Source organism: Acomys russatus, chromosome 20 (assembly GCF_903995435.1).
Source record: "Acomys russatus chromosome 20, mAcoRus1.1, whole genome shotgun sequence".
Lineage (NCBI taxonomy): Eukaryota > Metazoa > Chordata > Mammalia > Rodentia > Muridae > Acomys > Acomys russatus.
The window spans coordinates 56,692,706-56,715,385 of NC_067156.1; the positions used below are offsets into that span (position 1 = coordinate 56,692,706).

Below are 22,680 nucleotides of genomic sequence, written 5' to 3' on the forward strand. Positions count from 1 at the left end.
AGAGACAGGGCTGTAGCAGCTCCTGCCTGTATTCCTAGCACTCAGGGGCTGAGGGAGGAGGTAGCATTGGTTAGTGATGGCAGAATGAAAGCTTCTCCATTCCTCAGCGCTCTGCGATTGGTTTTTCTCTAAAGAATAACTGGACGAAAGTGAATTTTGTGCTTTCTTTATCCTTCTTATGAACCTTTAAATTAGCTTAACTAAATCCACTTGGAGAGCATTTTATGTCTTATCAGAACACAAAATAGGCTGCCAATTTCACTTCACAAACCCTTAAGAACAAGCAACATCTTCAAAGGGAAGGCTGTTGGATTTAGTTCTGAGTGGCTGAGACTTACCTCCATTTACATGACAAAAAATCCGAAAGTCTTACTGATAGTCCCTGCAAAGAGACTATTTTAAGAAACCCCAGTACACGTATAGCCCTGCTTCCAACTATGATCAGCATACTTTAACTGTTTAACTCCCTCCCTCCCATTTTGGTCACAGGACTCGTCCCAATTACATATATTTTAAGTAAATCCCATATATCTTACCATTCCCTTCGCAAGCTCTTCCGTTTGGATCTCCAAAATCAAATCCATCGTGCTGAATGATAAAAGGGGAACGGAATATTTTCAACCACCTCGATTCAAAGCACAAGGCTGCTGTTGTCAAAAGCGCACAAGGGTCGCTCTGGAAATTGAGAGCAACTCTTGGAAACCGCTGCTCAGAGCGTTCTAAATGCTGGAAGGAAGCCGAGGCTGGTTTATTCTGCCAAGGGGAGCGTCGATGGATCTGGAACACTGATTTTGACAGGCATTGGGCTGCAGAAAGTCGGCCGGTCCGCGTGTGCTGGGTGTCGTTTTCCGGCTCCCGGGGCACAGCATCCCTGTGCGGACGCAGACATGTCCTTTGAGAAACCCCACCCTGCAGCAGCCGAGGCGGCCGCGGACGCCGCGTGACAACGGCCCCCGAGCCCCAGGGTCCTGCCCTGCACCCGCAGTCCCGAACTTAGTGGGGACCGCTCGGCTCACCGCACCCCGGGATGCCCCTACTCTTTTCCCATAGAGTCCCCTCCCTCGGGAGGGTCTTCCTTCTCCGTCCCGCCGCCGCCCATCGCCAGCGTCCAGCTGTGAAAGGATGCTGCGCTCCGCGCACACCACTCACCGGGACACTTCCTACAATCTCCGCCGAAAGCCCAAGACCTTCGCAAACCGGACGGGCCGACGAAGCATCCCCGAGCGTGACACCGCCCTCCTCAAGACCGCTATTTCCTCCACCGCCCCGCGCTCGCATTCAAACGGACCCAACATGGCGCCAGCCCCGGGGCGCATGCGCAGCGCTCGGCGCGGGGAGATGCCGCGGAGGCTGGAGAGCCCCGCGAGGAGTTCAGAGGTCAAAGGGCGTGGAGGGGCGTTAGGTCGCCGTCCCTCAGGGGACGTGGGGATTCTCCCTTGTCTTCTCTCTGAGTCATCCCGGCCACTGCTCTTCTCGGCCACTCGGCGCACAATTGGCAGGCTGGACTTCCTGGGCTGTGAGAGGGAACCATGCAGTAGACTTGGAGGCGCTCTCTGTAGCAAGTCCTTTCTCTTGAGAGGCTGATTCAAAGCCCAGGTCTTTCCCAGTGAGCATTGCGTGGCTTCAGAGCAACCCCAACCCCACCCCACCGCCCCCAAATATAGGGACCAGTTCAGCCAAGGGCACTCTGCCCAGGAAGTCCTCCCTCAGAAACACCCCCATCCTGACCCTCCTAGGCTTCCGCTCATCTCAAACAGGCCGCAGATTCGGGACTTGGGAAGAAAGTTGGACAGGCCTGTGGATGGGATATAACAAACTTTTCGGGGACCTTGATTTCCCAGGAAAGAATCTGTGATCCAACACGGATTAGGAACCCAGTCGGCCAGCACAGAAAGAGGGAAATTATACAAACATAAAGATCACTAACTTGTGTGAACCTGTCTAGCAGGTTGGGACAGGATGTGAGGTGAAAAGAATCAAGTTGCAACCAAGTGCTATACCAAAAAAGATGCTATCTCCACATTGATCAACGTTTGTGTTTCACTGTCTCTATGGCTGAAGACATCCTTTACTTCTGCCCGAATACGTCCCAGTTCATCCACTGTTACCTCATCAGGTAATAGAACTGTAACTCATCTGTCTCCTGTACGCTCTCTACCCTCTAAACGGTACCTTCTCATTTCTCTCAGCACATGACATTGGAAGATGCTATAAAATAGAATTAGGTAGTTCATTAAGCACATATTATGGAAATGTGAAGTGAGTCTAAAATAATGATACAACCCATGTGGAAACTTACAGCTAATGATAAGTGCCAAATAATTGTGAGATTTCTAGATCAATATTAGCTAAATCACTGATAAGTAAAAACCTAGGACAAGCCCATTTTGGAGAATAGCCAAACATTGTTTATGGCATGACCTTAAAAAAGACTAGATTTTTTTTTTAATACCTAAATTCCATCTAGGTATCTTTTAAAGGTTATTCATAAACAATACCTTCAAAGTGTCTTGGCTTTGTGATGTAGCTCAGTGGCAGAACACTTGCTTAAGGTGATAAATTCAATCATCACAATGGAAGAAACAATAGTTCTTTCAAACTGCCTGGTAGGGGTTTGAATAAGAAAGGTTGTATAGGCTCAGATGTTTGAGTGCTTGTTCTCCAGTTGGCGGAACTCTTTGGGAAGAACTACAAACTGCAAGGTGTGGCCTTGATAAAGGAGCCGTGCCACTGGGAGGGGGGGGCGAGGAGAAGGGGAGGAGGGGGGGGGGGGGAGTAGGTTTTGAGGCCTCAAAAGGCTTGTGACATTTCTAGTGTTTGTGTCTATCCTCCAACTTGCAAATCAAGATGTAAGCTTGCGGTGCTCTTGACGCCTGCCTTTGCTCTGTCACATGGACTCTGATCCTCTGAAACCGTAAACCCCAAATTAAACGCTCTCTTTTATAAGTGGCCTTGGTCACGGTGTTTTATCACAACAATAGGAAAGTACGACATTATTTCCATCCCGAGGGATGTGTTTTTAGTCGAGATACAAAGTGTTAAGGGAGGACATTGTGGAGAATTTATAAAATATGTTGACCTAAGTTATGGATCAAAATAGTCTTGCATTGTTGCCTTACAGGTTAACAGATATGGAGATCGCCACCAGGATTTGGAGGATGGTGTCATGGGGCGCGAAGGTTTGAGAAAGGTAAAGGAACCAGCACTTCTCTAGGAAAGTGAGTCCAGGACTCTCTAATGTTGTACTGTGGCTTTTCCAATACAAAAGATAGCGCCTAGGTATTGTGCCTTTCTAGGAAGGCAAGCAAGCGTCAGGTGAGAGCTAAGGATCTTCTAAATGTTATGATATTTATGCTTTAAGTTGTAGGCTTGGCCCTGTGGCACCCGCCTGTAATCCCAACACTAGGGGAGGCAGAGGCAGGTGGATCTCTGTAAGTTCAAGGCCAGCCTGGTGTACAAAGTGAGTCCAGGACAGTCAAGGCTAGCCAGAAAAACCTTGTCTCAAAACAAAAACAGCAACAACAACAACAAAAGATGTGTTAAGGTGCTTGGAGGCAGTTATTTGAATAACATTTTAGTGATGTTTATAAATGTTCATTCTAAGAAACTAATCTGTTGACCACCCTGAAGAAACCCCCCACTGCTTCAAGCATTTTTGCATAGAATAACTCTCTTAACCATTAGAGACCTCTGCGAGCATCATTATCTCCTTTCTATAAATGTAAGCAGTTGAAATTCAGAGCCTAGGCATTTGACCAGCTTGTAGTGTCAGAGTCAGGATTTGAACCCACATGTTACTGTGTTCCTCATAACATCTCTCCAGCTCCTCCTAACTGAAAACAGATGGATGGGCTGAAGGGCCGTGATATGCCAGCTTCTGAAACATATTCACAACAAAATATCTTAGTTGGTTTTGCTATACTTACTACTACTGTACTGAGTCCCTTTGGGGTACTACTACGTATTATCATAGCCTAGGTGGCTTATAAAGAGCAAAAATTTAATTCTCACACTTCTGGAGGCCATAAGTCTGACCAGCACACTATAATGCCTGGTCAGAGCACTTTTCTGGACGGCAGACTGTTGCCTTATAGCTGTATCCTCAGGGCAGAGGGGACAAATGAGCTTATAAAGATACTGGTCTTATCCACGAAGTCTCTGCCCTCAGGACCTAATATCTACCCAGTTTCAGTCTGTCAATGTGAAGGAAGGAAACAGTCATTTACAGTGCTTAGATAAACTGAATTGCTTTGGATAGGATCTTGTCTGAACCGTTGACATTTAAGCAAAGGATTCACAGAAGCATAATCTCTCATGGACTTTCCAAGGAGAGAGAACAGTAAGGATAAAGGCCTTGAAATAGGGCATTTCTTGGTTGTATTTGAAGACTATCTGGGAGTTTGATATGATTGTGGCTGAGTGAACAAGAAGACAGGTAATAGGAGCATACGTGACAAGCCAGATATGGCCTCGGCCACCCACTTCCACACGGCTAATGTCAAGAGCACATGATGAACAGACTATGACATCTCACAAAGAAAACAAGAACATTGTGGACATAATGGCTTATTGAAAGAACATGCCATGCCCTGGGCACTCATTTAACACATTTAGAGCTTTATCTAACACTTTGACTCTACAGGGTGTTATGTATAATATAATTTTATATCAAGAACAAAGAAGAAATACTTCATACCACGCTTCACACTGGCCAGGGATCAGATGCCACGCAGGGGATTTCAAGGTCTGGTGTTGTACACGTTTGCACATTTTCTCATTTAAAGAAAGAGGTTTGTGAGTGCAGGTGATGAAATAATTGTTGTGTATCACTAAATGACAAATATTGTTTTAGAAAAACAGCATTAAAGTGTATTATAGCATGACTATAGTACCAACTATTTGAGAGTCTGGGCCAGAAGAGTGGCTTCAGTTTATGAGTTCAAGACCAGATTTTGCAATATGGATTTTTTTGTTCTTTATATGATTATATTTTACCATCTTTCTTTTTAAATTTTCACAGGTAGATGGACTATAAGGCAATTGCCCAACAAACTGCTGAACAAGTTTTAGCTTACAATCAAGATCTGTCTGGCTGGAAAGTGGTTAAAACTTCAGTAAGAAAACAAGCATTTTTGAAGAGTTTATTTCTTAATGAAAGTTTACTGTAAAGACATTTTAAAATAATATGTCCTTTTATAAGCCAAAAAAAATCATAATTTTGCTTTTGTTTTGTTCTCAGTTTGTTTGGTTTTCCCGTATCTGACAGTTAATTTATTTCTGGATTTTATTCCCCTTTGAGAAAAAGATAACTGTTTCCAGCAAGGCCTCTAGAATATTCCTCGGCAATCTGTGAGTACATTTTCCCATTTACAGTCACTGTTTTCAATTCAATGGCATTACCGAATCTGGAAGTAAATACCACTTTATTAACCACAATAAACTACAGCCAAGGCTAACACAGAGAGACCCTGTCTCGAAAAAAACAAAACAAACTATTTCATACTCACCAGGAGATGATGCATGAAGTCATGTGATTTTTATAAAGCAGAGTACTTGTGTATTGTGCACCAATTTCCAGACCTGAATATAGTCACGGAGTAAATTAATCTCTTCTGCAGATTTACAGTGTAGAGCACTTTCCCTGGCATGAACAGGGCCCTGAGATAGGTCTCTAGCACCAGAAAACAATGTATATACACACAAAACCATCCTTCTGATTCACTAGGAAAGGAAAGCTCTGCAGAAGCACACTGACATTCTTGGCTGGCCTTAGCATTAGATTTATTTTATTTTGTTTTGTTTTTTTCAACATTAGTATTTTTATGATGTTTGGAATCATTCACTTTTCTCTCAAATGCCTATCAACTTTCTTATTCATAAGTACAGGTTTTTCCCTATAATTGATGGGTTAGTCTGTTTCAAACACTAAAAGTGACTGTGCTGACATATCTTAAGGTTTCCTTTTACCTTTTTTTTTTTTATTATTTTTTAAAATTTTTATGTTTTAGGAGATCATGACCAAATTTTTAGAAGCCACTCCTTTGAAGTTCTAGACTTTGTACATTTGGCTGATAGTAGGGTTTTTGTGGTTGTTGTTTATTTTTCATCTTACTAAAGTTTCCCTGTATTTGTACGCCAATGTTCGTGAGTTTGTTGTTTGGTTTTGGAGATAGGTCTCACTAACTTTTTCTTCTTTAGCCTCCTGCATGCCATTTTTTTAAATTGATAGATAAGGATGGAGTGAATTTCTCTCCTTCCTTTTAATAAGTACCAAGAAAGTAATTCTTGTTGTTGTTGTTGTCTATGCAATAGATGACCCTAATAGTGACACTTTCAAAAACTAAACCAGGGGTGGGAGAGATACACCAGGGAAATAAACATATCGATGGTCAGCTTGACCCAATGTACAATCCCTTAGGAAGAGAGTCTCAGGGGAGGCTTTCCTAGATCAGGCTGGTCTGTAGGTACATCAGTGGGGATTGTCTTGCTAACTGGATACAGAAAAACTCTGGCTACTGTGGGCAGCACCGTTCTTCTAGCCAGCTTTTGGCATGGAAATGGTTTTCTTTGACGGTGCATTATGACAGGTGTTTTAACTAGGTACTACGGCAATTGTAATCTTTCTTTTGGAGTCTGAAGGACATCAGCCCCATTCCTGCTTGCTGCCGTGGTTTGGATGGAAACCCCAGCACTTGTTCTGATGGCCTGCCTCTGGGTGTCTCTTGGCCCTTCTCTTTCCCAACTCATGAGATACTTCCTTTGTTCTGTACATTTGGTCTTTTAACTATAATGAATCAGGGAGCTTCTTTTCTGGTTCTGTTTGGTTTCTTTCTGCCTCTTGAACCTGCTATGGTTTTATTAAGAATATTTTATATGCCTTTTGCATGAAAGTCTTCTCCTTTGTGCCTTTTAATTCATATGCTTGCCTTTTCATGACATCCCAAAGTACTTGCATAATCCATTCATACATTTTTAAACTTTTATCATTGACCTCGATTGAATGATCTAATTCCTGTATTTTATCTTCATCCCCTGACATTTTCTCTTCCACATCCAGCCAAAGATTTCAACGGTACTTTTTATTTACTTATTGTGTTTTCATTTCTATCATCATTTTGATTCAAGTTTTCCTCAGAATTTTTCTTTATTATATTCTTTCTTTCATGTTATGATTTGATTTCATTGTTTCATTCAGCTGTCAATATCCTCTTGGTAAATACGGGAGTCCTCTTTGAGTTGTTTTACCATATTTATAGTCACTATTTTAAATTTTGTATCTGGAATTTCACTGAAGTCATTTAATTGGGGATCATTACTATGGGGTGTTAGTGATGTTAGGCAGAGCCAGGTTCTCTTGGCTTCCTGCTGTGTTTTCACACTGGGATCTACCTATCTTGAATTAGAGCCTTGGTTGAGATTTCTGTTGTTGCCCTCCTAATTCAGTCCACCTTTCTTCTGTTCAGAGACCTTTATATGCAGTGTTTGGGGGAGACTAGATTGTAATTGTAGTGATGTTTTTATCTGTTAGACTGAGGTGCTCCTGCACAGGGCTCCTCCATCTGTAGTCGGCCCTTGTGGGTTAAACATTATCTGCAGCACAAGTCACTATCCAATAGTTAGCCAACTGTGAAAATAGTCTAGCAAAACAACCCTTGTTAAATATTAATTTGAGGAACTGAGGGACCCCAGTCGTACTGTGTATACTAATGATGTTAGTATGAGGAAAGGCAGAGAAAAAGAGGTAATCAATCACAATGAGACCAGTGTGGGCGTTACATCGTTAGATGGGAAGTTGAGGAGAGAGCCATACACAGCAGGGAGAAGAGTTGCACGAAAGGAAAAATGATATAAGTTTGTGACTGATACTTCCCAGCTATCATAAACCAGGCCAGCCTCCGACCTTAAGGAGACCTGACAGGAAGAGGAGGACAGCAAAAGAGAAAGGAGTCAAAAAGAAAAAGAAGGGATAGTAAAAGGTTCAAACAATAGGTGGCAGTATTGTCCTGCTGCAGGGCCTACTGAACTGACATAGCTAAGGAACACAACTGTAGGGAATGAGGGCTGGAGGGAGTTATATATGAAATCGTTCTCACAGGGTTAGGAGCAGCTGGTGGCCGCATGGTGCCCAATCATTGCTTAGTTCCACACCTCTCCTTTTTATTGCATGTTTGTGTTTCTTCTTGTGAAAGACGCTGCTCAGTTTGTTGGTCCATTTATTGACTGGGCAGGGAAGGTTTTGGTGTTTAATTTTTTACAGTCTAAAACACAGTCTAGGTATTAACGGTTTGAAATATAGCTGACCACAATTCTCTCACTCTGTGGGCTGCTGTTCACTCAGCTGGCTTCCTTTGCTGTGCAGGAGCGTTTTAATTGGCATCACATCTTATGGCTATTTGCTTTGCTGTTAGGGTTCTCTTCAGAAGTTTGCTTCCTGCACCTGTGCCCTGGAGTGTTTTCCTTTGCCACTTTCAGAGTTTTGTGTCTTGCATTAGATTTTTTAATCTAGTTTGAATTGATTTTTGTGCAAGATGAGGCATACAAACTCAATTTCATTCTTCTGCAGGTTAATGCTCTGTTTTTCCAGTACCATTTATTTAAAAACGCTATCTTTTTCCAAGTATATATGTTGATTAATTTTATTAATTTAGATTTTATTACTCTTGGTTAGTTTGGCTAAGAGTTGGTAAATTTTCTTCTTTTCAAACAACCAACTCAACTGATAATAACTCTCTGTGTTGGTCTTTGGAGCGGTGACTCTGGGTTGCTGAGCCATTCATATTTGCTAGTGAATTTCAAGGGGTACTTCCTAGTCTCCTCTTGCACTTGGTGTTCCCATGGTGCGTGAGTTAGGTCACTGTCTACTGTGGATTGTAGAAGACAAGAAGATTATGAGCATCAGTGTTCTCTCAATTTCAGATGTGCCTAGCCCTCCTCTGTCACCTACCTGAGCTCTGCTGCAGGCGGTTGAGCAGATTTGCATTCCCGGGCAGGTGCAGCAATTCCCTCTGCAGTCAAGAGCACGAAGCTAGCCCGCTCACTCTGTTTTTAGTAAGGATGTATTTTAAAACAGACTAGAGAAGGGTCGTAGAGTAGGTTTCTGTTAGCTTCTCGGTGTTACCCCGCTACAGCCGCCACCTCTCAGTGGACTGTGTGAATGACTCCCGTCTCTGTTCCTGCTCAGCCACACCCCATTGTTCACCCAGTGTCCAAGGCAGGATCTGAAAATATAATTCAGGTTTTTTCATTCTCCTATATAAAGTCCTTTAAAGGATTTTTTCCACATCTAAATAAGAGGCAAACAGTTTATCTTGACCTCAGAGTCACTCTCAGCCTCATTTCCTATCATCATTCTCTTTCTCCTTCTATTACATCCACAAGACATGTGTTGCCAAATACTGTGTACTTAGCCACAAAGCCTTCACAGCGGGGGGAGGGCTGTTTTGTTTGGGTGTTGTTGGTTGGTTGGTTGGTTGGTTGGTTCCTTTTGGCATACATCCCCCCATATCTCTCCACAGTTAATGTCAGTCTTCATTGTCAGGTTCTCAGCTTCACTATCTCACCTTCAGAGTGACCTTTCTTGCCCACCAGGCCAATTGTCCTGCATATATACACTCAGCCCTTGTTTAACTGTTCTGCTGTTGGAACCTTCAAAGGTGACACTATATGGAATTTATTTTTCAATTCATTATATATGTCTTACTAGAATATGAAGTAGTATGAATGGAAACTTGAGTAGGAACGAGCCTAGAAATAAGTCACCCTTGTGTTTTGTGGTAACCCTACACCAGAACATAGGCACATGGTAACTATTTACTTAGTAAGTGTATGGGCTTTTGTTATATTGCTTTCCGAACAGAAAGTTAAAGATACTGCATTATAAAAAGTAGTCTCTATATTTTGTTAGCATTTGTGCCTTTTGTTAATAATTTACTCCCCAAAAAGGACCTTTGGTGGTTAATGTTGAGCACTTGGTTTTATTTTATGCATCAGGAGAACAGCACATCTGTGTTCAGAACACCTTCCTTTTCTGCCCTCGACTACACATCCCTCTAACTTATGTCAGGCATTCATCAAAGAAAATGTTAATTTATCTCACAATATGATAGCATTGCTGCTCACCCCCTTTAAGGTGCATAACGGCCTGCAGGTGACGATCCCCAGGGCACCTACATTGTAATAGTGGAACAAACCCTTTTAGAAGCCAGGATTTTGCTTCAAAGGCTACCTGTAGTATCTTAGTCATTATTTCTTCCGAATCCTAAAAGTATCCATGGAATAACTGAGGCACACTGTCCAGAGAAGGCATCTACAGAGGACTGAGGCACACTGTCCAGAGACGCCATCTACAGAGAACCTTTTCTGCGTTAACATTTCATGCTTATTTTCTGTTCACGTTTCCTTCCTATCAGCTATTATGTTTTATGCTGATGATCATTACCAATACATTCAATCCTTTCTTAACCGTCTGAGGAAGACACATGAGATAGCTGTCTATCTTATAACTAACAGTATTCACATTCAAATGAGTTTTAACATTGCATAGCAACAAAAGTGATGGGTAAAGTTGCTGTGACCAAAGTGAAAAGCTCTGACTTAGCATAGGATGCATCCTGATTTAGCATCTTCCTAAGCATAAGTCCTAAAACGTCTCCCCATCAACACCATTCCCAGAGCTGGAGAGGGCCACAGTCTTTATGAGCACTTGCTGCTCCTCCAGAGGACCAACATACACCTTCGAGCGCTCACATCAGGTAGCTCAGCTCACAGGTACCTTTCACATCAGTTCTCAGAGATCCCATGTCCTCTGACACTGTGGGCATCTGCATAGGGCACATAAACTCAGGCAGGCACACACACGTAAATAGAAATAATAAACAATCATTCACATAGTGTCAATAAGATAATTAGAACCGTATCATTTAAACTCCACTGCCTTCCCACCTTATGAATAATTTATAGAACAAAAGTTAGGTGATTCAGTGGTAAGTTGTATAGCCCTCTTTCAAAACTGGAATTTGGGGCTTGAACTAGGTCATTTCACAGATTTTTTTTCTATCATTATTTCATAAGAAAAACAATCACTATCATTGATGTCAACAGTTCAATAGTATCTTATAATATTGTCGTAAATAATTGTAAAACAGACTTCCAACTCTCCCCCAAAAAGCTCTGGCACGGTGTTTCCCTCTTTGCCCTTCATATCCCTGTGATCTCTAGTTTGTCCACTTTTGCCATTCTTTCCACTGAGGGCCTGGACAATATGTCCGCTGTCCACCAGATAAAGTACATAAAGGTAGACAGTATATCCAACCCAGTTTGTTTGTTGTCACTTGGTGGGAGGCAGTTAAGAGACTATGTTAGCCATCAGTAATTACATCTCAGAAAGAACTGCTTTATGAAAGGTATACGTAGGTATTATTAGGTTAGGTTAGAAACACAAAAAGTGATGTCACTATCAGAGTTTACAGTCTTCCCAGAGAGAGACATTAAATAAAGGAAGGACAGTCTGGGGCAGTCTGTGCAAACTGTCAGCTGGTGAGATCACCTTCTGCTTATAGGGCATTTGGATCAGGTTCCCCCCGCCCCATCACTTAATCTCTTAATGGACAACAGCATCACACAAGGGTTAAAGGTCACTGTCTCTAAAAAATGTAGTCACAGCATAGACCATCAGGGCCTAACACGTGCTGGGAAAGTTCTCTACCATTGAGCAGTATCCCCAAACTGTCTGTGTACCTTTTGAGATAGGGTCCCACTAAATTGCCCAGTCTGGTCTAGAACTCACCTTCCGGCCTAGATAGAAATTATAAATGATGATTCTTCTGCCTGATTAGCCCCTCAAGTAGCTGAGATTACAGGTCTCCGCCACCAGGCCTGCCTAGAAAATCAAACTTTGAAATAATTGCTGCAATGCTTATTTAAGCAAGCTATGCTGGTTCCCACCCAATATAATGTATTGAGCAAAAGTACTTGAAATATTGTATAAAATCCCCGTATAGAGCATGTATCTAAAGACTCTGAAGCACAAGTTCTATGCTTAGACTTAGATCTCATCCCCATGTCTTTACATATATGCAAAGACTAGAAAGAATCCAAAATAAAAAGCATTTTATGTCCCAAGTGTTGTAGCTGTGGGGTACTCCACTTCACTGTTGTTGGTTTACTGTTGCTTGCTATCTTTACTGTCAATAGCAGTATATCTTCCGCTTAAGCTAGTTTTTAATTTTTTTTTCTTTGGTAACCATAGGTATCGTATTGAAGGGATAATCCCAGAATCAGCAGCTAAGCTCTCTGATTTCCTCTACCAACCCGAGAACAGAGTAACATGGGACAAATCCCTGAAAGGGTACAATGTCATACACAAGATTGATTCGGTAATTTGATATTTAATAGTAAATAATTGTTTACTGAATTGCTTATTTTTTAATGTCTTAGGAATTAAGGTTTTTAAACTAATATTGACTATATGTCTTATAGATAGAAAATAGCTGCTTTTGTATTAATTACAGAGTTGGGGACTGAACTAAGGGCCATTTGCATGCTTCACAAACACTGTCTCTGAAACACACACACACACACACACACACACACACACACACACACACACACACCACTAATGCTGTTAAAATTTAGTTTGAGACCACATCCTGCCCAAGCTGCTCTCAACCTCAGTTTTCTGAGTGACAGAATTATAAGCCTGGACTATCACACTTAACTGAAGATATGAAACTGAAAATGAAGACTCAAAGTCAAATGAAAAACTCAAAAAAAAAAAAAAAGGCAATAGAATGTATCATATAGAAGATAGAATAGCAGAGCACAAGGATAAGATAGAAAAAATGAATCAATCAGTTAAAAAATAATTTGTAAGTGTAAATGGAACATTTGAGATCGATCTCCTTCAAATTATGGGCACAGTAGGAGAATACCATGCCAAAGGCCTAGAAAATATTTTCAATGAAATCATAGAAGAAAATTTCCCAAATATAAGTAAAGAGATGGCCACCCCAACAAAAGAGCCACATGGAATACCAAAGAGAATCAGAAGAGAAACACTTGCTACAGTATTATAGTATTGTAGTTAAAGCACTAGGTACATGGTGGGGGGGGGGGGCGAGGCAGGTAAGCAATGCCTTTGATCTTTTCGATATTTGAGCAGTCAGCTTGAGAAACAGTGTGCTTCACTAATGAAAACAGACATGAGAAGTTTTCATTCACCGTCGTGTAGCACTGACCATAAGGGTCCATTAATACTTCGGAAATGTCTGCTGTTTTGCAAGTCAGTAGGAAAGAATGCTACATTTGGCACTCTTTAAAAAGCTTGCCCAAGACTCCTATGGCAAATATGTGATACAAGCCAGGCTTTAGACCAGTTCCTGCCCCTTCCAGTCAGTGCTCCACAGCACTGCTAAATAATGTCATCATTTCCCCTTCCTTTTAACATTTGTAACGTTCACCTCTAGGCATGTTCACAGGCTGCTATGCAGCCCATGGATGAGGAAAGATTGTCACTCTTGGAGACATATATACAAAACAATGGGCAAATGAGGTAAACAGTGGTGTATAGTTATGGACCAGGAGAATAGGGTATCTTACCACACAGGCAACATGAGAACAGATTAAATAGCCACAGGCTGCAGGGGAAGCAGGCTAAGGTGTTGTGTAGCTGTTTTCTCAAGTTAAAGCCTTCCATCTTGGAAATTTCTTGAGATATAGAATGTAAAAAGGGAAACTGTACAGGCTGTTTTATGATAGGCTGTTTACAAGGAAGTGAAACAACAGGGTGCTCTTAGGGGAAGCGGGACATTGCATCCTTTAGGGAAGTTCCATTAAGACGGGAAGTAAACAACTCAAAATGGCTTCAGGAAGTCCCTGAAAGTGACCAGATTCACTAGGCTCCTCCTCCTCATGATTTTATGAGTAGTAAAGAATGCTGAGAGTCTCTCAGACAAGCAAACAACCTGGAAAAAAGCAGAGAACTGTGCAACTGCCTGGAAGAAACCAGGACCAGCTGAGCTGCCTAGAAGAGGCAGAGATAAACCGAGCCACCTGCAAAAGACACTCTCAAACTCTGAGCTGCCTGCAGGCTATGCAGTGAGCTCCAGGCTTCCAGCTTTTATGAGCTGTAATTCAATGCTGGGGTGGGCTTTGGTAGTGCAACTGTCTTTGAGTTATTTCTGCTCCTGTAAGTAACCCTAATAAAACTCACTAGCTCACTGACGTGGACTTTGGTAGATCCCTTATGGTGGTCTGTCATGGGTTCCCTTTCTGGAATGAATAGTCCTGTGTTTTATGCCTCCCCAGGAAAACTCTGTCATGCAACATAGGCCAGCAGAGAGCTGAAATCACTGACAGGGACAAGGAGTGACCGTGGGTCCATTTAGTGAGGATGGCTGTTGGACTCTGGGAAATCTTATCTGAAGGCACAGAGCTAGAAGAATGTGTAGTTAAGCCAGTCTGAATCCAGTTTCACCAGGTGGCTTTAAACACTGGTCTTTAATTTTAGGCCTTATTCAGAGTATTTTCCCTACCCAACATAGACTGACAGAACAGGGCTTTAGGGAAATCAAAGAGCCCAGGTTCTGAACTTCTAACTGTGTGTATAGTTTCATCAGATGGGCCTTGCCTTCTCCATCTACAAATAGAAAAAAAAAATTATCTTCATGTTCCTTGCTAAACATGTGCGCTCATAACTGTGCTCTAATATCTTGTAACACTGAGAATGCAGGCTGATTTGTGACACTTCTTTTAAACCTCATTTTTCCCCCAAAGACAGGCTAAGCATACATGATGAAGTACTTTAGGGAACAATAAGCCACTGCCGTTAAGTAACTCCTGCAGTCTTTATGGTTTGGTCTGTTGCAGGACACGTTTATATGCCACACCATTACACAAAGTTTCGCCATGGGCTCCATTTCCTCCAGAGACTTTATCGACTTGGTGTACATCAAGCACTACGAAGGGAACACAGACATTATCAGTAGTAAGTCAAGACATTTTGCCCATGTCTTAGAATTACTGTATGTCATTAGGACTCTTGCGTTTAATCATTAGTATTAATAGTTTAGATGAAACTATATTTCCTTTTCCTGTTTGTTTATTCAGTGCCACCCAAAAGCTTGTTGTGTACACAGGCCGAGACTTTTATCAAACCCACAGTGCTGTGTAGACAAGTTCCTCTTGGACGTTTGCAGTCTGAACTGTGGACTCAGTACAGATAGATGACTGTAAGCTACAATATCAATGTGTACATTTTTTAATCAGATGAAAGAAAACCACACGCGCTCACACACACACACACACACACACACACACACACACACACGCGCGCAATTTTATTCTTGGCTTGTTTAAAAATAGGCATAAAAATAATTGTTACACTATTGAGTATAAAATATGAAAATAGTGAATACTGCTGGATCGATCTTTCCTTAAATGTGCTTATCTCTTCTACAGAATGCAAGTTCTGATGTAACCCTACCCTGCTCTGCACTAATGTGACTCTGTAAATTGCATTTGTTAACATGTGTCCCTTACCCAAAGCCTCCTCACACCATAAGGGCTTACAGTCTGAAAACTTAAGGGCATGTATGGTGAAAGCACTTTGGCAGCGTAATGGCTAAGATTCCACTTTTCCTCTCGAATCTGATTTAATCCTGTAATTTCTGTTTCCTCTACCTTCAGCCACTCACAGGTAGACAGTGAGGCTGTGTTGCTACTTCCCAGCACTTACTATAGGATGGCTCTAGTACTCTGTCTCACGGACAAAACCTCTCTCAGGCCTCCGGCTCACAGCCGTGCTCTGGGTCTTACAGGGGATCACTAAAGACCCATGTTCTCAGTGTGCACATGCTTTAGTCATTGTTTTCAGGGTTACAGCACATAGAATGTTTTCACAGCCTACTACTGTACAAATTTTTGCCTCGTCTGGATTTCCACGTTTTAAAAGCAAGCCATTTCTTACTAGTCAGAGGGAAGGTAAAAGAGCCGTTTTAGCTCAGTGACACGGCACTAGCAGAGCCATGTGAGGCCCTAAGCTCCACCCCAGCATAGCAAGATAAGTAAACAAAGAAATGAAAATATGTCAGGTCAGGGGGGATGGAGCATGCTGTAGTCTCAGCACCTAGGACACAGGGGCAGGAGGATCTCTGTGAATTTGAGGTCGGCCTTGTCTACATAGTGAGTTACAAGCCAACCAGGACTACATATTGAGACCCTGTCTAAAAAATGATAAACAAGGCATCATACAAGTTTAAACTAGCAACTAAAATAGCCATTCATTTTGTGCAGCAACAAAGCTAAATTTTTTTGTAAGAAATTTCCAGTGAATAAATTTTCTGTGAATAGTCAATTTTCTTTTTAGTGTTTTTAAGCTCACCTTTCTTTGAGCTACATATTTTGTATGCATAATCTCACTGTTAAAATGGAAGTTTCCAGAAATTAAGCAGGGAAAATATTGACTTACATACCTAATGAACTACTAGGTCTTAAAATCCAGTCTTTGTGATTTTCAAAATCATGTCTCACTAATAAGTCATGCTCTTTGCTAACCTGTAACAGATTTCTAAAAAGAAAGAGAAGTAGACTCTCCGTATTTTAAATGGAAAAAATACTTGATTATTACTTCCGGCAGTACCATCAGGCCGGCATCATAGGCTCGGTCTAGAAAGTGGTTCCAATTACCACTCTTTACCTACCATTTCACTTTGCATTTTGCATAGACTTCATTTAAATCCTTTAGGAAAATCCATATTCTCTGGCTGTGGCAAAAGTCATATATTTTAAACTATTTTTAGAAAATATATAATTATCACAAATCATAATCACCTCCCTCTCTTTGCTGCAGTGTGCATAGCATGCGGCATAATTAATTACTAAGGCAAATTCTACATTTTAATTACCCTTTGAAATTAGTACATGGAATTAACAGAAGGAGGCATTTAAAGTGTCTAAGTACTTCAGCTACTCCATGGAGAATAAAAGTATTAACGAAAGTCAGTGAGGCCCTGGCCCCGATAAAACAATCTCTTTACGCTGTGTTCTTTTGTTTCAAACCTCAGAAAGTGTTTAAACGATACTTTTAAAGTTTTTCTTGTATAAAAATATACAAGCATCTTTAGAAATACAAGTAGAGATATATGTACACTGTAAAACTAGCATTAACATTGAAGTCAAATGCTATCACATTTTAACATTATGCTCCTAGAAATAAGTTTTTGTCCTTGTGAGTTGGGTCTCATGTCAGCTTTTTAAATCACAGCTAACAGTGTGGACTTCCCGGGATATCCTCCAAGTTCACATTATATCCGTGGTTATAACCATCCCTCTGGCTATGTCTGCTCACCTCTGAAAGAGTAAGTGTTATTCGTACGTGTTTATTTTAACAAGATTTTTCACTTGAACATATGATTTACTTTACTTACCAATAGAAATATGTACCAACATGTTTTATTGGAGACAAAAGCTGTCCCTAGAAGCAATTTTTAAAATAACTTTTTAAAATATTTTTCTTTTAAATATAATAATAAAAATATATTGAGGTTTCTGGGCATAATAAAGCACACAAATATTTTCTCACAGCTAATCCTTCCATGATGTTTGTGTTTCTCCACTATAAATTAAGGAATTTTTAAGCATATGCATATATGAGGGACACTAAGTAGGCTTAGTAGGGTGCATGTGAAACAATAATTGAAGAAGAGGTCATTGCGAAGTTGTGGCAGTAGGGAGAAGGATATGGGAGGAGCCCATGGGGCAGAGGAGGAAATGATGTAGGTACAGTACTCCTGTGTCTTCACAAAGAATTCGAAAACAAAACCAACAATTTAAATTAAAAAGTAAAATAAAATTCCCTGACATTATAGCACACATTTATGTTTTACCCTGAGTCTGGCATCACTGGCTTAAAGAACGTAACTACAAAATGAGACATCCTAGGTATATTCAGATAAAAACTGCCAAAATCAGAGGTGAGGTACTGCCAGCAGGTGGTTACCTGAAGGACAAATGGTAGCCTAAAACAGATTCAGTAAAAGCACGAATTGCATTGAATTGGAGTAGATGTATACATGCATGTATGTCATCTCCTGAACACATTAATTGTAATTTATGCTAAATTATTTCTTATTAAATAACAAAATTGACACATAAATGAGCATAAAAGTTTTAATGGTGAAACATAAACTCATACGAGAGAAATGTATTTTTAGCTTTAGCCCTGTTTTCCCTAATGCATTTTCTACTGAACTGAAGAACTTAATTACGGCCTATTTTACATGTCAGTGGACTGTCATTGCTGCACATAGTCGTTATAGGAGGAAGGTGTGTCTTCCCACTTATTTGTCAATTTTGCATCTGTGGCCAAGATCTTAGGACCCCTGGCAGAACAAAACACGTGAATTGGTGCTCCAAATGAATGAGGAACATCAACTCTCAGTGGCAACTCTTACGGTCTTGATGACTGTGTCGGGCCGAGTCTGCCTGCCATCCTGCTGGGTTAATGTTAAGTCCCATTTACACAGACAGAAACCAAGGTTCCTTATCTCTTCCCACACAGTCTAACGTTCTAGACAACAGGCATATGAACTCAAGCTATAAAACACACTGTCCATACTGAATTAGTCTCCAGGAGCAGCAGAAAGCCTTTCTGACATGTGTGACCCCACAGTAAACTCAAGTAGAGTTTTAATAGACTCTGGACTCTTCGCAGGGCTACCAGAAATGGTGACATTCCTACAGCCAGTTACTGCAATTTTAAAATCATTCTGTGAAACTCTATCTGCTTCCATAATTTTCAAGCTGATGCAGAATTTTACATAGACAAACTTTGTAGTATATCCTAAATATTGATGTACTTAAATGGATCTGTAGCCCTTATACCTGAATTCAATAGAATTTATACACCATAAACAACTTGAAGCCACCACTGCCCTGCTCATTTCAAAGTGCATTAAAGCCCTCACCACTTTATTGGTTGAAACTTTTGGTTCACTCCTTTTTTTCCTTGAATTTGCATTTAAATTTTTTCCTTTCACATGATAGTTTGCAGCTTTAAATTTTTAAAATCACATTATAATTTTCTATAAAAGATAATATGAATTAAAGTTCTCAAATGTATTTTCTGTAACCAGAGTATCTAAGGATTAAAACTACACATGTAGCTGAATATGGCAGTATAAACCTGTAACCCTAGAACTTGGGAGGTGGAAGCAGGAGGATTGCCACGATGAGTTCAAGGCCAGGCTGGGTTGCATACTGAGTTCAAGGCCAGCCTGAGATGCATTCCAGTCTCAGGAAAGGGGGAATTAATAAAAGTAGTTATATAAATGTAATGTTGGATTGGCTTCTCCAATTTTGATATGATGGTTTTCATTTTATCTTATTATATTTAATTTTGTTATGTTTTGTTGTTAACTCCTGTTCTTTTTTAATGAGAGACATAAAAGGGACTAGATCCAGATGGGAGGAGAGGTGGGAGGAGCAGAAGGAGGGGAAACTGTATTCAGATTATATTGTTTGAAAAGAGAATCTGTTTAATAAAAAGGAAAAATACAAATATATCTCATTGGGAAAACTGCACATATACAGGAACATATGTATATAATTTTCATTTCCTTGTTTATTTCAGTTTTAATCGAGGCAGGTATTGTATTTCTTATTAAGTAAATAATTTACATATATAAAGGTACCAAATAAAGCTTATAAATGCTACACAAACATGATTAGAACAGGTGTGCAGAGAAAAGAAAAGGTATGCATTCTGAGGGTTGTGTGTCCACTCAAAGGATCAAATAAATAACAAATGGAAAGGGTACTCAAACTAAAATTGTAATGTATTTTCTGTAGAATTTTTATCTTATAAGGGTGTGACCTCAGGTTATTCTCCTGTTTTCCCCTTTAGTTAACTCTCTTGTCATATGCATTATGGAGAGAATCAGAGAGAATTAATTTAAGAATCCTACCCTCTATAAACTTGCCACTTCATAAGATTAAATTAAGAATGCCTCATCTTTTGTAACTCTTCATTCGCTTACAGAAACCCAGCATACTCCAAGCTAGTGATGTTTGTCCAGACAGAAATGAGAGGAAAATTGCCCCCATCGATAGTTGAGAAATCTATGCCTTCCAATTTAGTGACCTTCTTCCTCAATGCAAAAGATGGCATAAAAACATACAGAAATCCACCAGCACGCGGACGGCACCATGCACACTCATCAGTGCCCAGAAAGAAATAAAGCCATTATTCTGCCATTAAACCATAGAGATTTCAGACAGCAAAACTGCTAATAAGTGTAGTTTGTTACTCCAGATTACTTCTAAGTCGGTGTGTGTGAATCTGTTGTACGTCTCTAGACATCATTCTTGTACAGAGTACTTAAAAGTGTTTTGTCAGACTGGAGAGATGGCTCAGAAGTTAAGAGCACTGGCTGTTTTTCCAAAGGTCCTAAGTTCAATTCCCAGCAACTACATGGTGGCTCCCAACCATCTATACTGAGATCTGTACCCTCTTCTGGCAATCAGGTGTGTGTGTGTGTGTGTGTGTGTGTGTGTGTGTGTGTGTGTGTGTGTGTGTGTGTGTGTGCAAATCCTTGTCCACTTCCTCCAAGAAGATGTCAGCAAGGGCAGAAATGGAGCTGAGCTGACAGGCATTTGCCACAAGGGTCAGCCAGTGCTCTGCTTTCTCCAGGGGAGAGATAAACACCACCCAGCCCTTAAACTAATTACAGCTGCCAGTGGTGCTGCCTTTTTTAAGGGACCCTTAAATAGGATCCAGGGCTTTTAAGAAAACAAAAGACTTCATCCAGAGCCCAACTGCATGTCCCAGTGTCTGTCCCTATCCCTCACTAGATGGAGCCTCTCGGAGGACATCTATGTTGGGCTAGTATCCACTTATAAGTGAGTATATACCATGTGTGTCTTTCTGGGTCTGGGTTAACTCACTCAGGATGATCTTTTCTAGTTCCATCCATTTGCCTGCAAATATCAGGATTTCCTTGTTTTTGACAGCTGAGTAGTATTCCATTGTGTAAATGTCCCAGAGTTTCTCTATCCATTCTTCGACTGAGTGACATCTAGGTTGTTTCCAGATTGCAGCTGTTGTGAATAATGCTGCTATGAACATAGTTGAGCAAATGTCCTTGTTGTATGGTGGACCATCTTTCAAGTATATTCCCAGGAGTGGTATGGCTGGGTCTTAAGGTAGCACTATTCCCAATTTCCTGAGAAAGCACCAGATTGATTTCCAAAGTGGTTGTACAAGTTTGCACTCCCACCAGCAGTGAAGGAGTGTTCCCCTTTCTCCGCATCCTCACCAGCATGTGCTTTCACTTGAGCTTTTAATCTTAGCCATTCTGATAGGTGTAAGATGAAATCTCAGAGTCATTTTGATTTGCATTTTTCTGATGGCTAAGGACATTGAGCATTTCTTTAAGTGTTTCTCAGCCATTCAATATTTCTCTGTTGAGAATTCTTGGTTTAGCTCTGAACTCATTTTTTAATTGGCTTATTTGGTTTGGTGGTGTTTAATTTCTTGAGTTCTTATACATTTTGGATATTAGCCCTTTGTCAGATGTAGATTTATATGCAAGAGTTGGGGGATGGAGAGAGGGAGGGATTGTCAGGAGCTCCACAAGGAGACTATCAAAGTTGGTGGATCTAGACCCAGGGTGGCCTGCACAAACTTATGCACCAACCAAGGACATGGTAAGCAGAGGACCTAGACACCCTGATCAGATATAGCCAATGGACAGGTCATTCTCCACACTGGGGGATGGGGCAGCGGGGAGCTGCCTCTGACAAGAATTCTGGTGCCCTTGAACATAAAAATTTGTTCACTGCCCCTTAGGGGAGAGGTGCTGTCGGAACACAGAGGAAGGGGATGCAGGCTATCCAGATGAGACCTGATAGGCTGTGGTCAGATGGTGGGGAGGAGGACCCCACCTGTCAGAGGTCATGAGGAAGGGAATAGGGTGGAAGAGGGAGGGAGGGTGGTAACAGGAAGATAAGAGTGAAGGAATTATGTGAATAAACAATAATTATAATAATCTTTTAAAAAAGAAAGCAGAAGCCATATGAAATCATATTTGATACTGACAGAGAATCAAAGGCAATTCATTGGAGGGCAGACAGCTGCTCAGCAAATGATGCTGGATCACTTGGATATCCAGAGGCCTTGACCTAATCATGCATCATTCCTAATAATGACCTCACAATGGGACCTGCACATAGATGCAAACACAACACCATAAAAAATAGTCATAACCTACAGTGGAGTAGAGTTTTTAAACATGATACCAACAGCAGAATTCTCTTTTAAAATATTTTATTTATAATAATTTATTCATATTATATCCCAATTGTTATCCCCTAGTTCTTATCTTCCCATGCCCACTCTCCCTCCCTCTTCTGCCCTACTCCCCTCCCCTAGACCTCTGACAGGGGAGGTCCTCCTCCCCCACCACATGACCACAGCCTATCAGGTCTCATCGGATAGCCCCTTCCTCTGTGTGCCCACAAGACCATCCTAGTAACGGGCAGTGATCAAATCGGAGGTACCAGAGTGCATGTGAGAGGTTCATGGGCAGTTCCCCCTCGCCACCCCCTCCCCCAACCCCTGTGAAGAATTAGCTATGTGCATAGGCTACATCAGAACAGGGCGTCTAGGTTCTCTGCATGCATTGT

General features: G+C 41.1%; 1 protein-coding gene across 2 annotated transcripts; it reads left to right on the top strand.

The window, feature by feature from the left end:
• Positions 1-3,042: 3,042 nt before the first annotated feature.
• Positions 3,043-20,535, top strand: Stard6 (StAR related lipid transfer domain containing 6). Of its 2 annotated transcripts, none has more exons than XM_051163576.1 (7): positions 3,043-3,190; positions 5,021-5,114; positions 5,306-5,349; positions 12,248-12,374; positions 14,866-14,983; positions 17,261-17,354; positions 20,036-20,535. In XM_051163576.1, the coding sequence occupies exons 2-7, from the start codon at positions 5,025-5,027 to the stop codon at positions 20,232-20,234; spliced, it is 672 nt and encodes a 223-aa protein (XP_051019533.1). In that variant the 5' UTR covers positions 3,043-3,190; positions 5,021-5,024; the 3' UTR covers positions 20,235-20,535. The 2 variants fall into 2 exon arrangements, with proteins under 2 accessions (XP_051019533.1, XP_051019532.1); XM_051163575.1 differs by having other exon boundaries at positions 3,046-3,190; positions 5,300-5,349; positions 20,036-20,534.
• The last annotated feature ends 2,145 nt before the right edge of the window (positions 20,536-22,680 follow it).

What these genes read in the sequence shown, in the direction of transcription:
- Stard6 (XM_051163575.1), top strand. Translation starts at nt 5,025, where the DNA reads ATGGACTATAAGGCAATTGCCCAACAAACTGCTGAACAAGTTTTAGCT. An exon ending in GGAAAGTGGTTAAAACTTCA is followed by an intron (nt 5,115 to 5,299) that starts GTAAGAAAACAA and finishes TTCCCCTTTGAG; the next exon opens with AAAAAGATAACTGTTTCCAG. An exon ending in TCATACACAAGATTGATTCG is followed by an intron (nt 12,375 to 14,865) that starts GTAATTTGATAT and finishes GGTCTGTTGCAG; the next exon opens with GACACGTTTATATGCCACAC.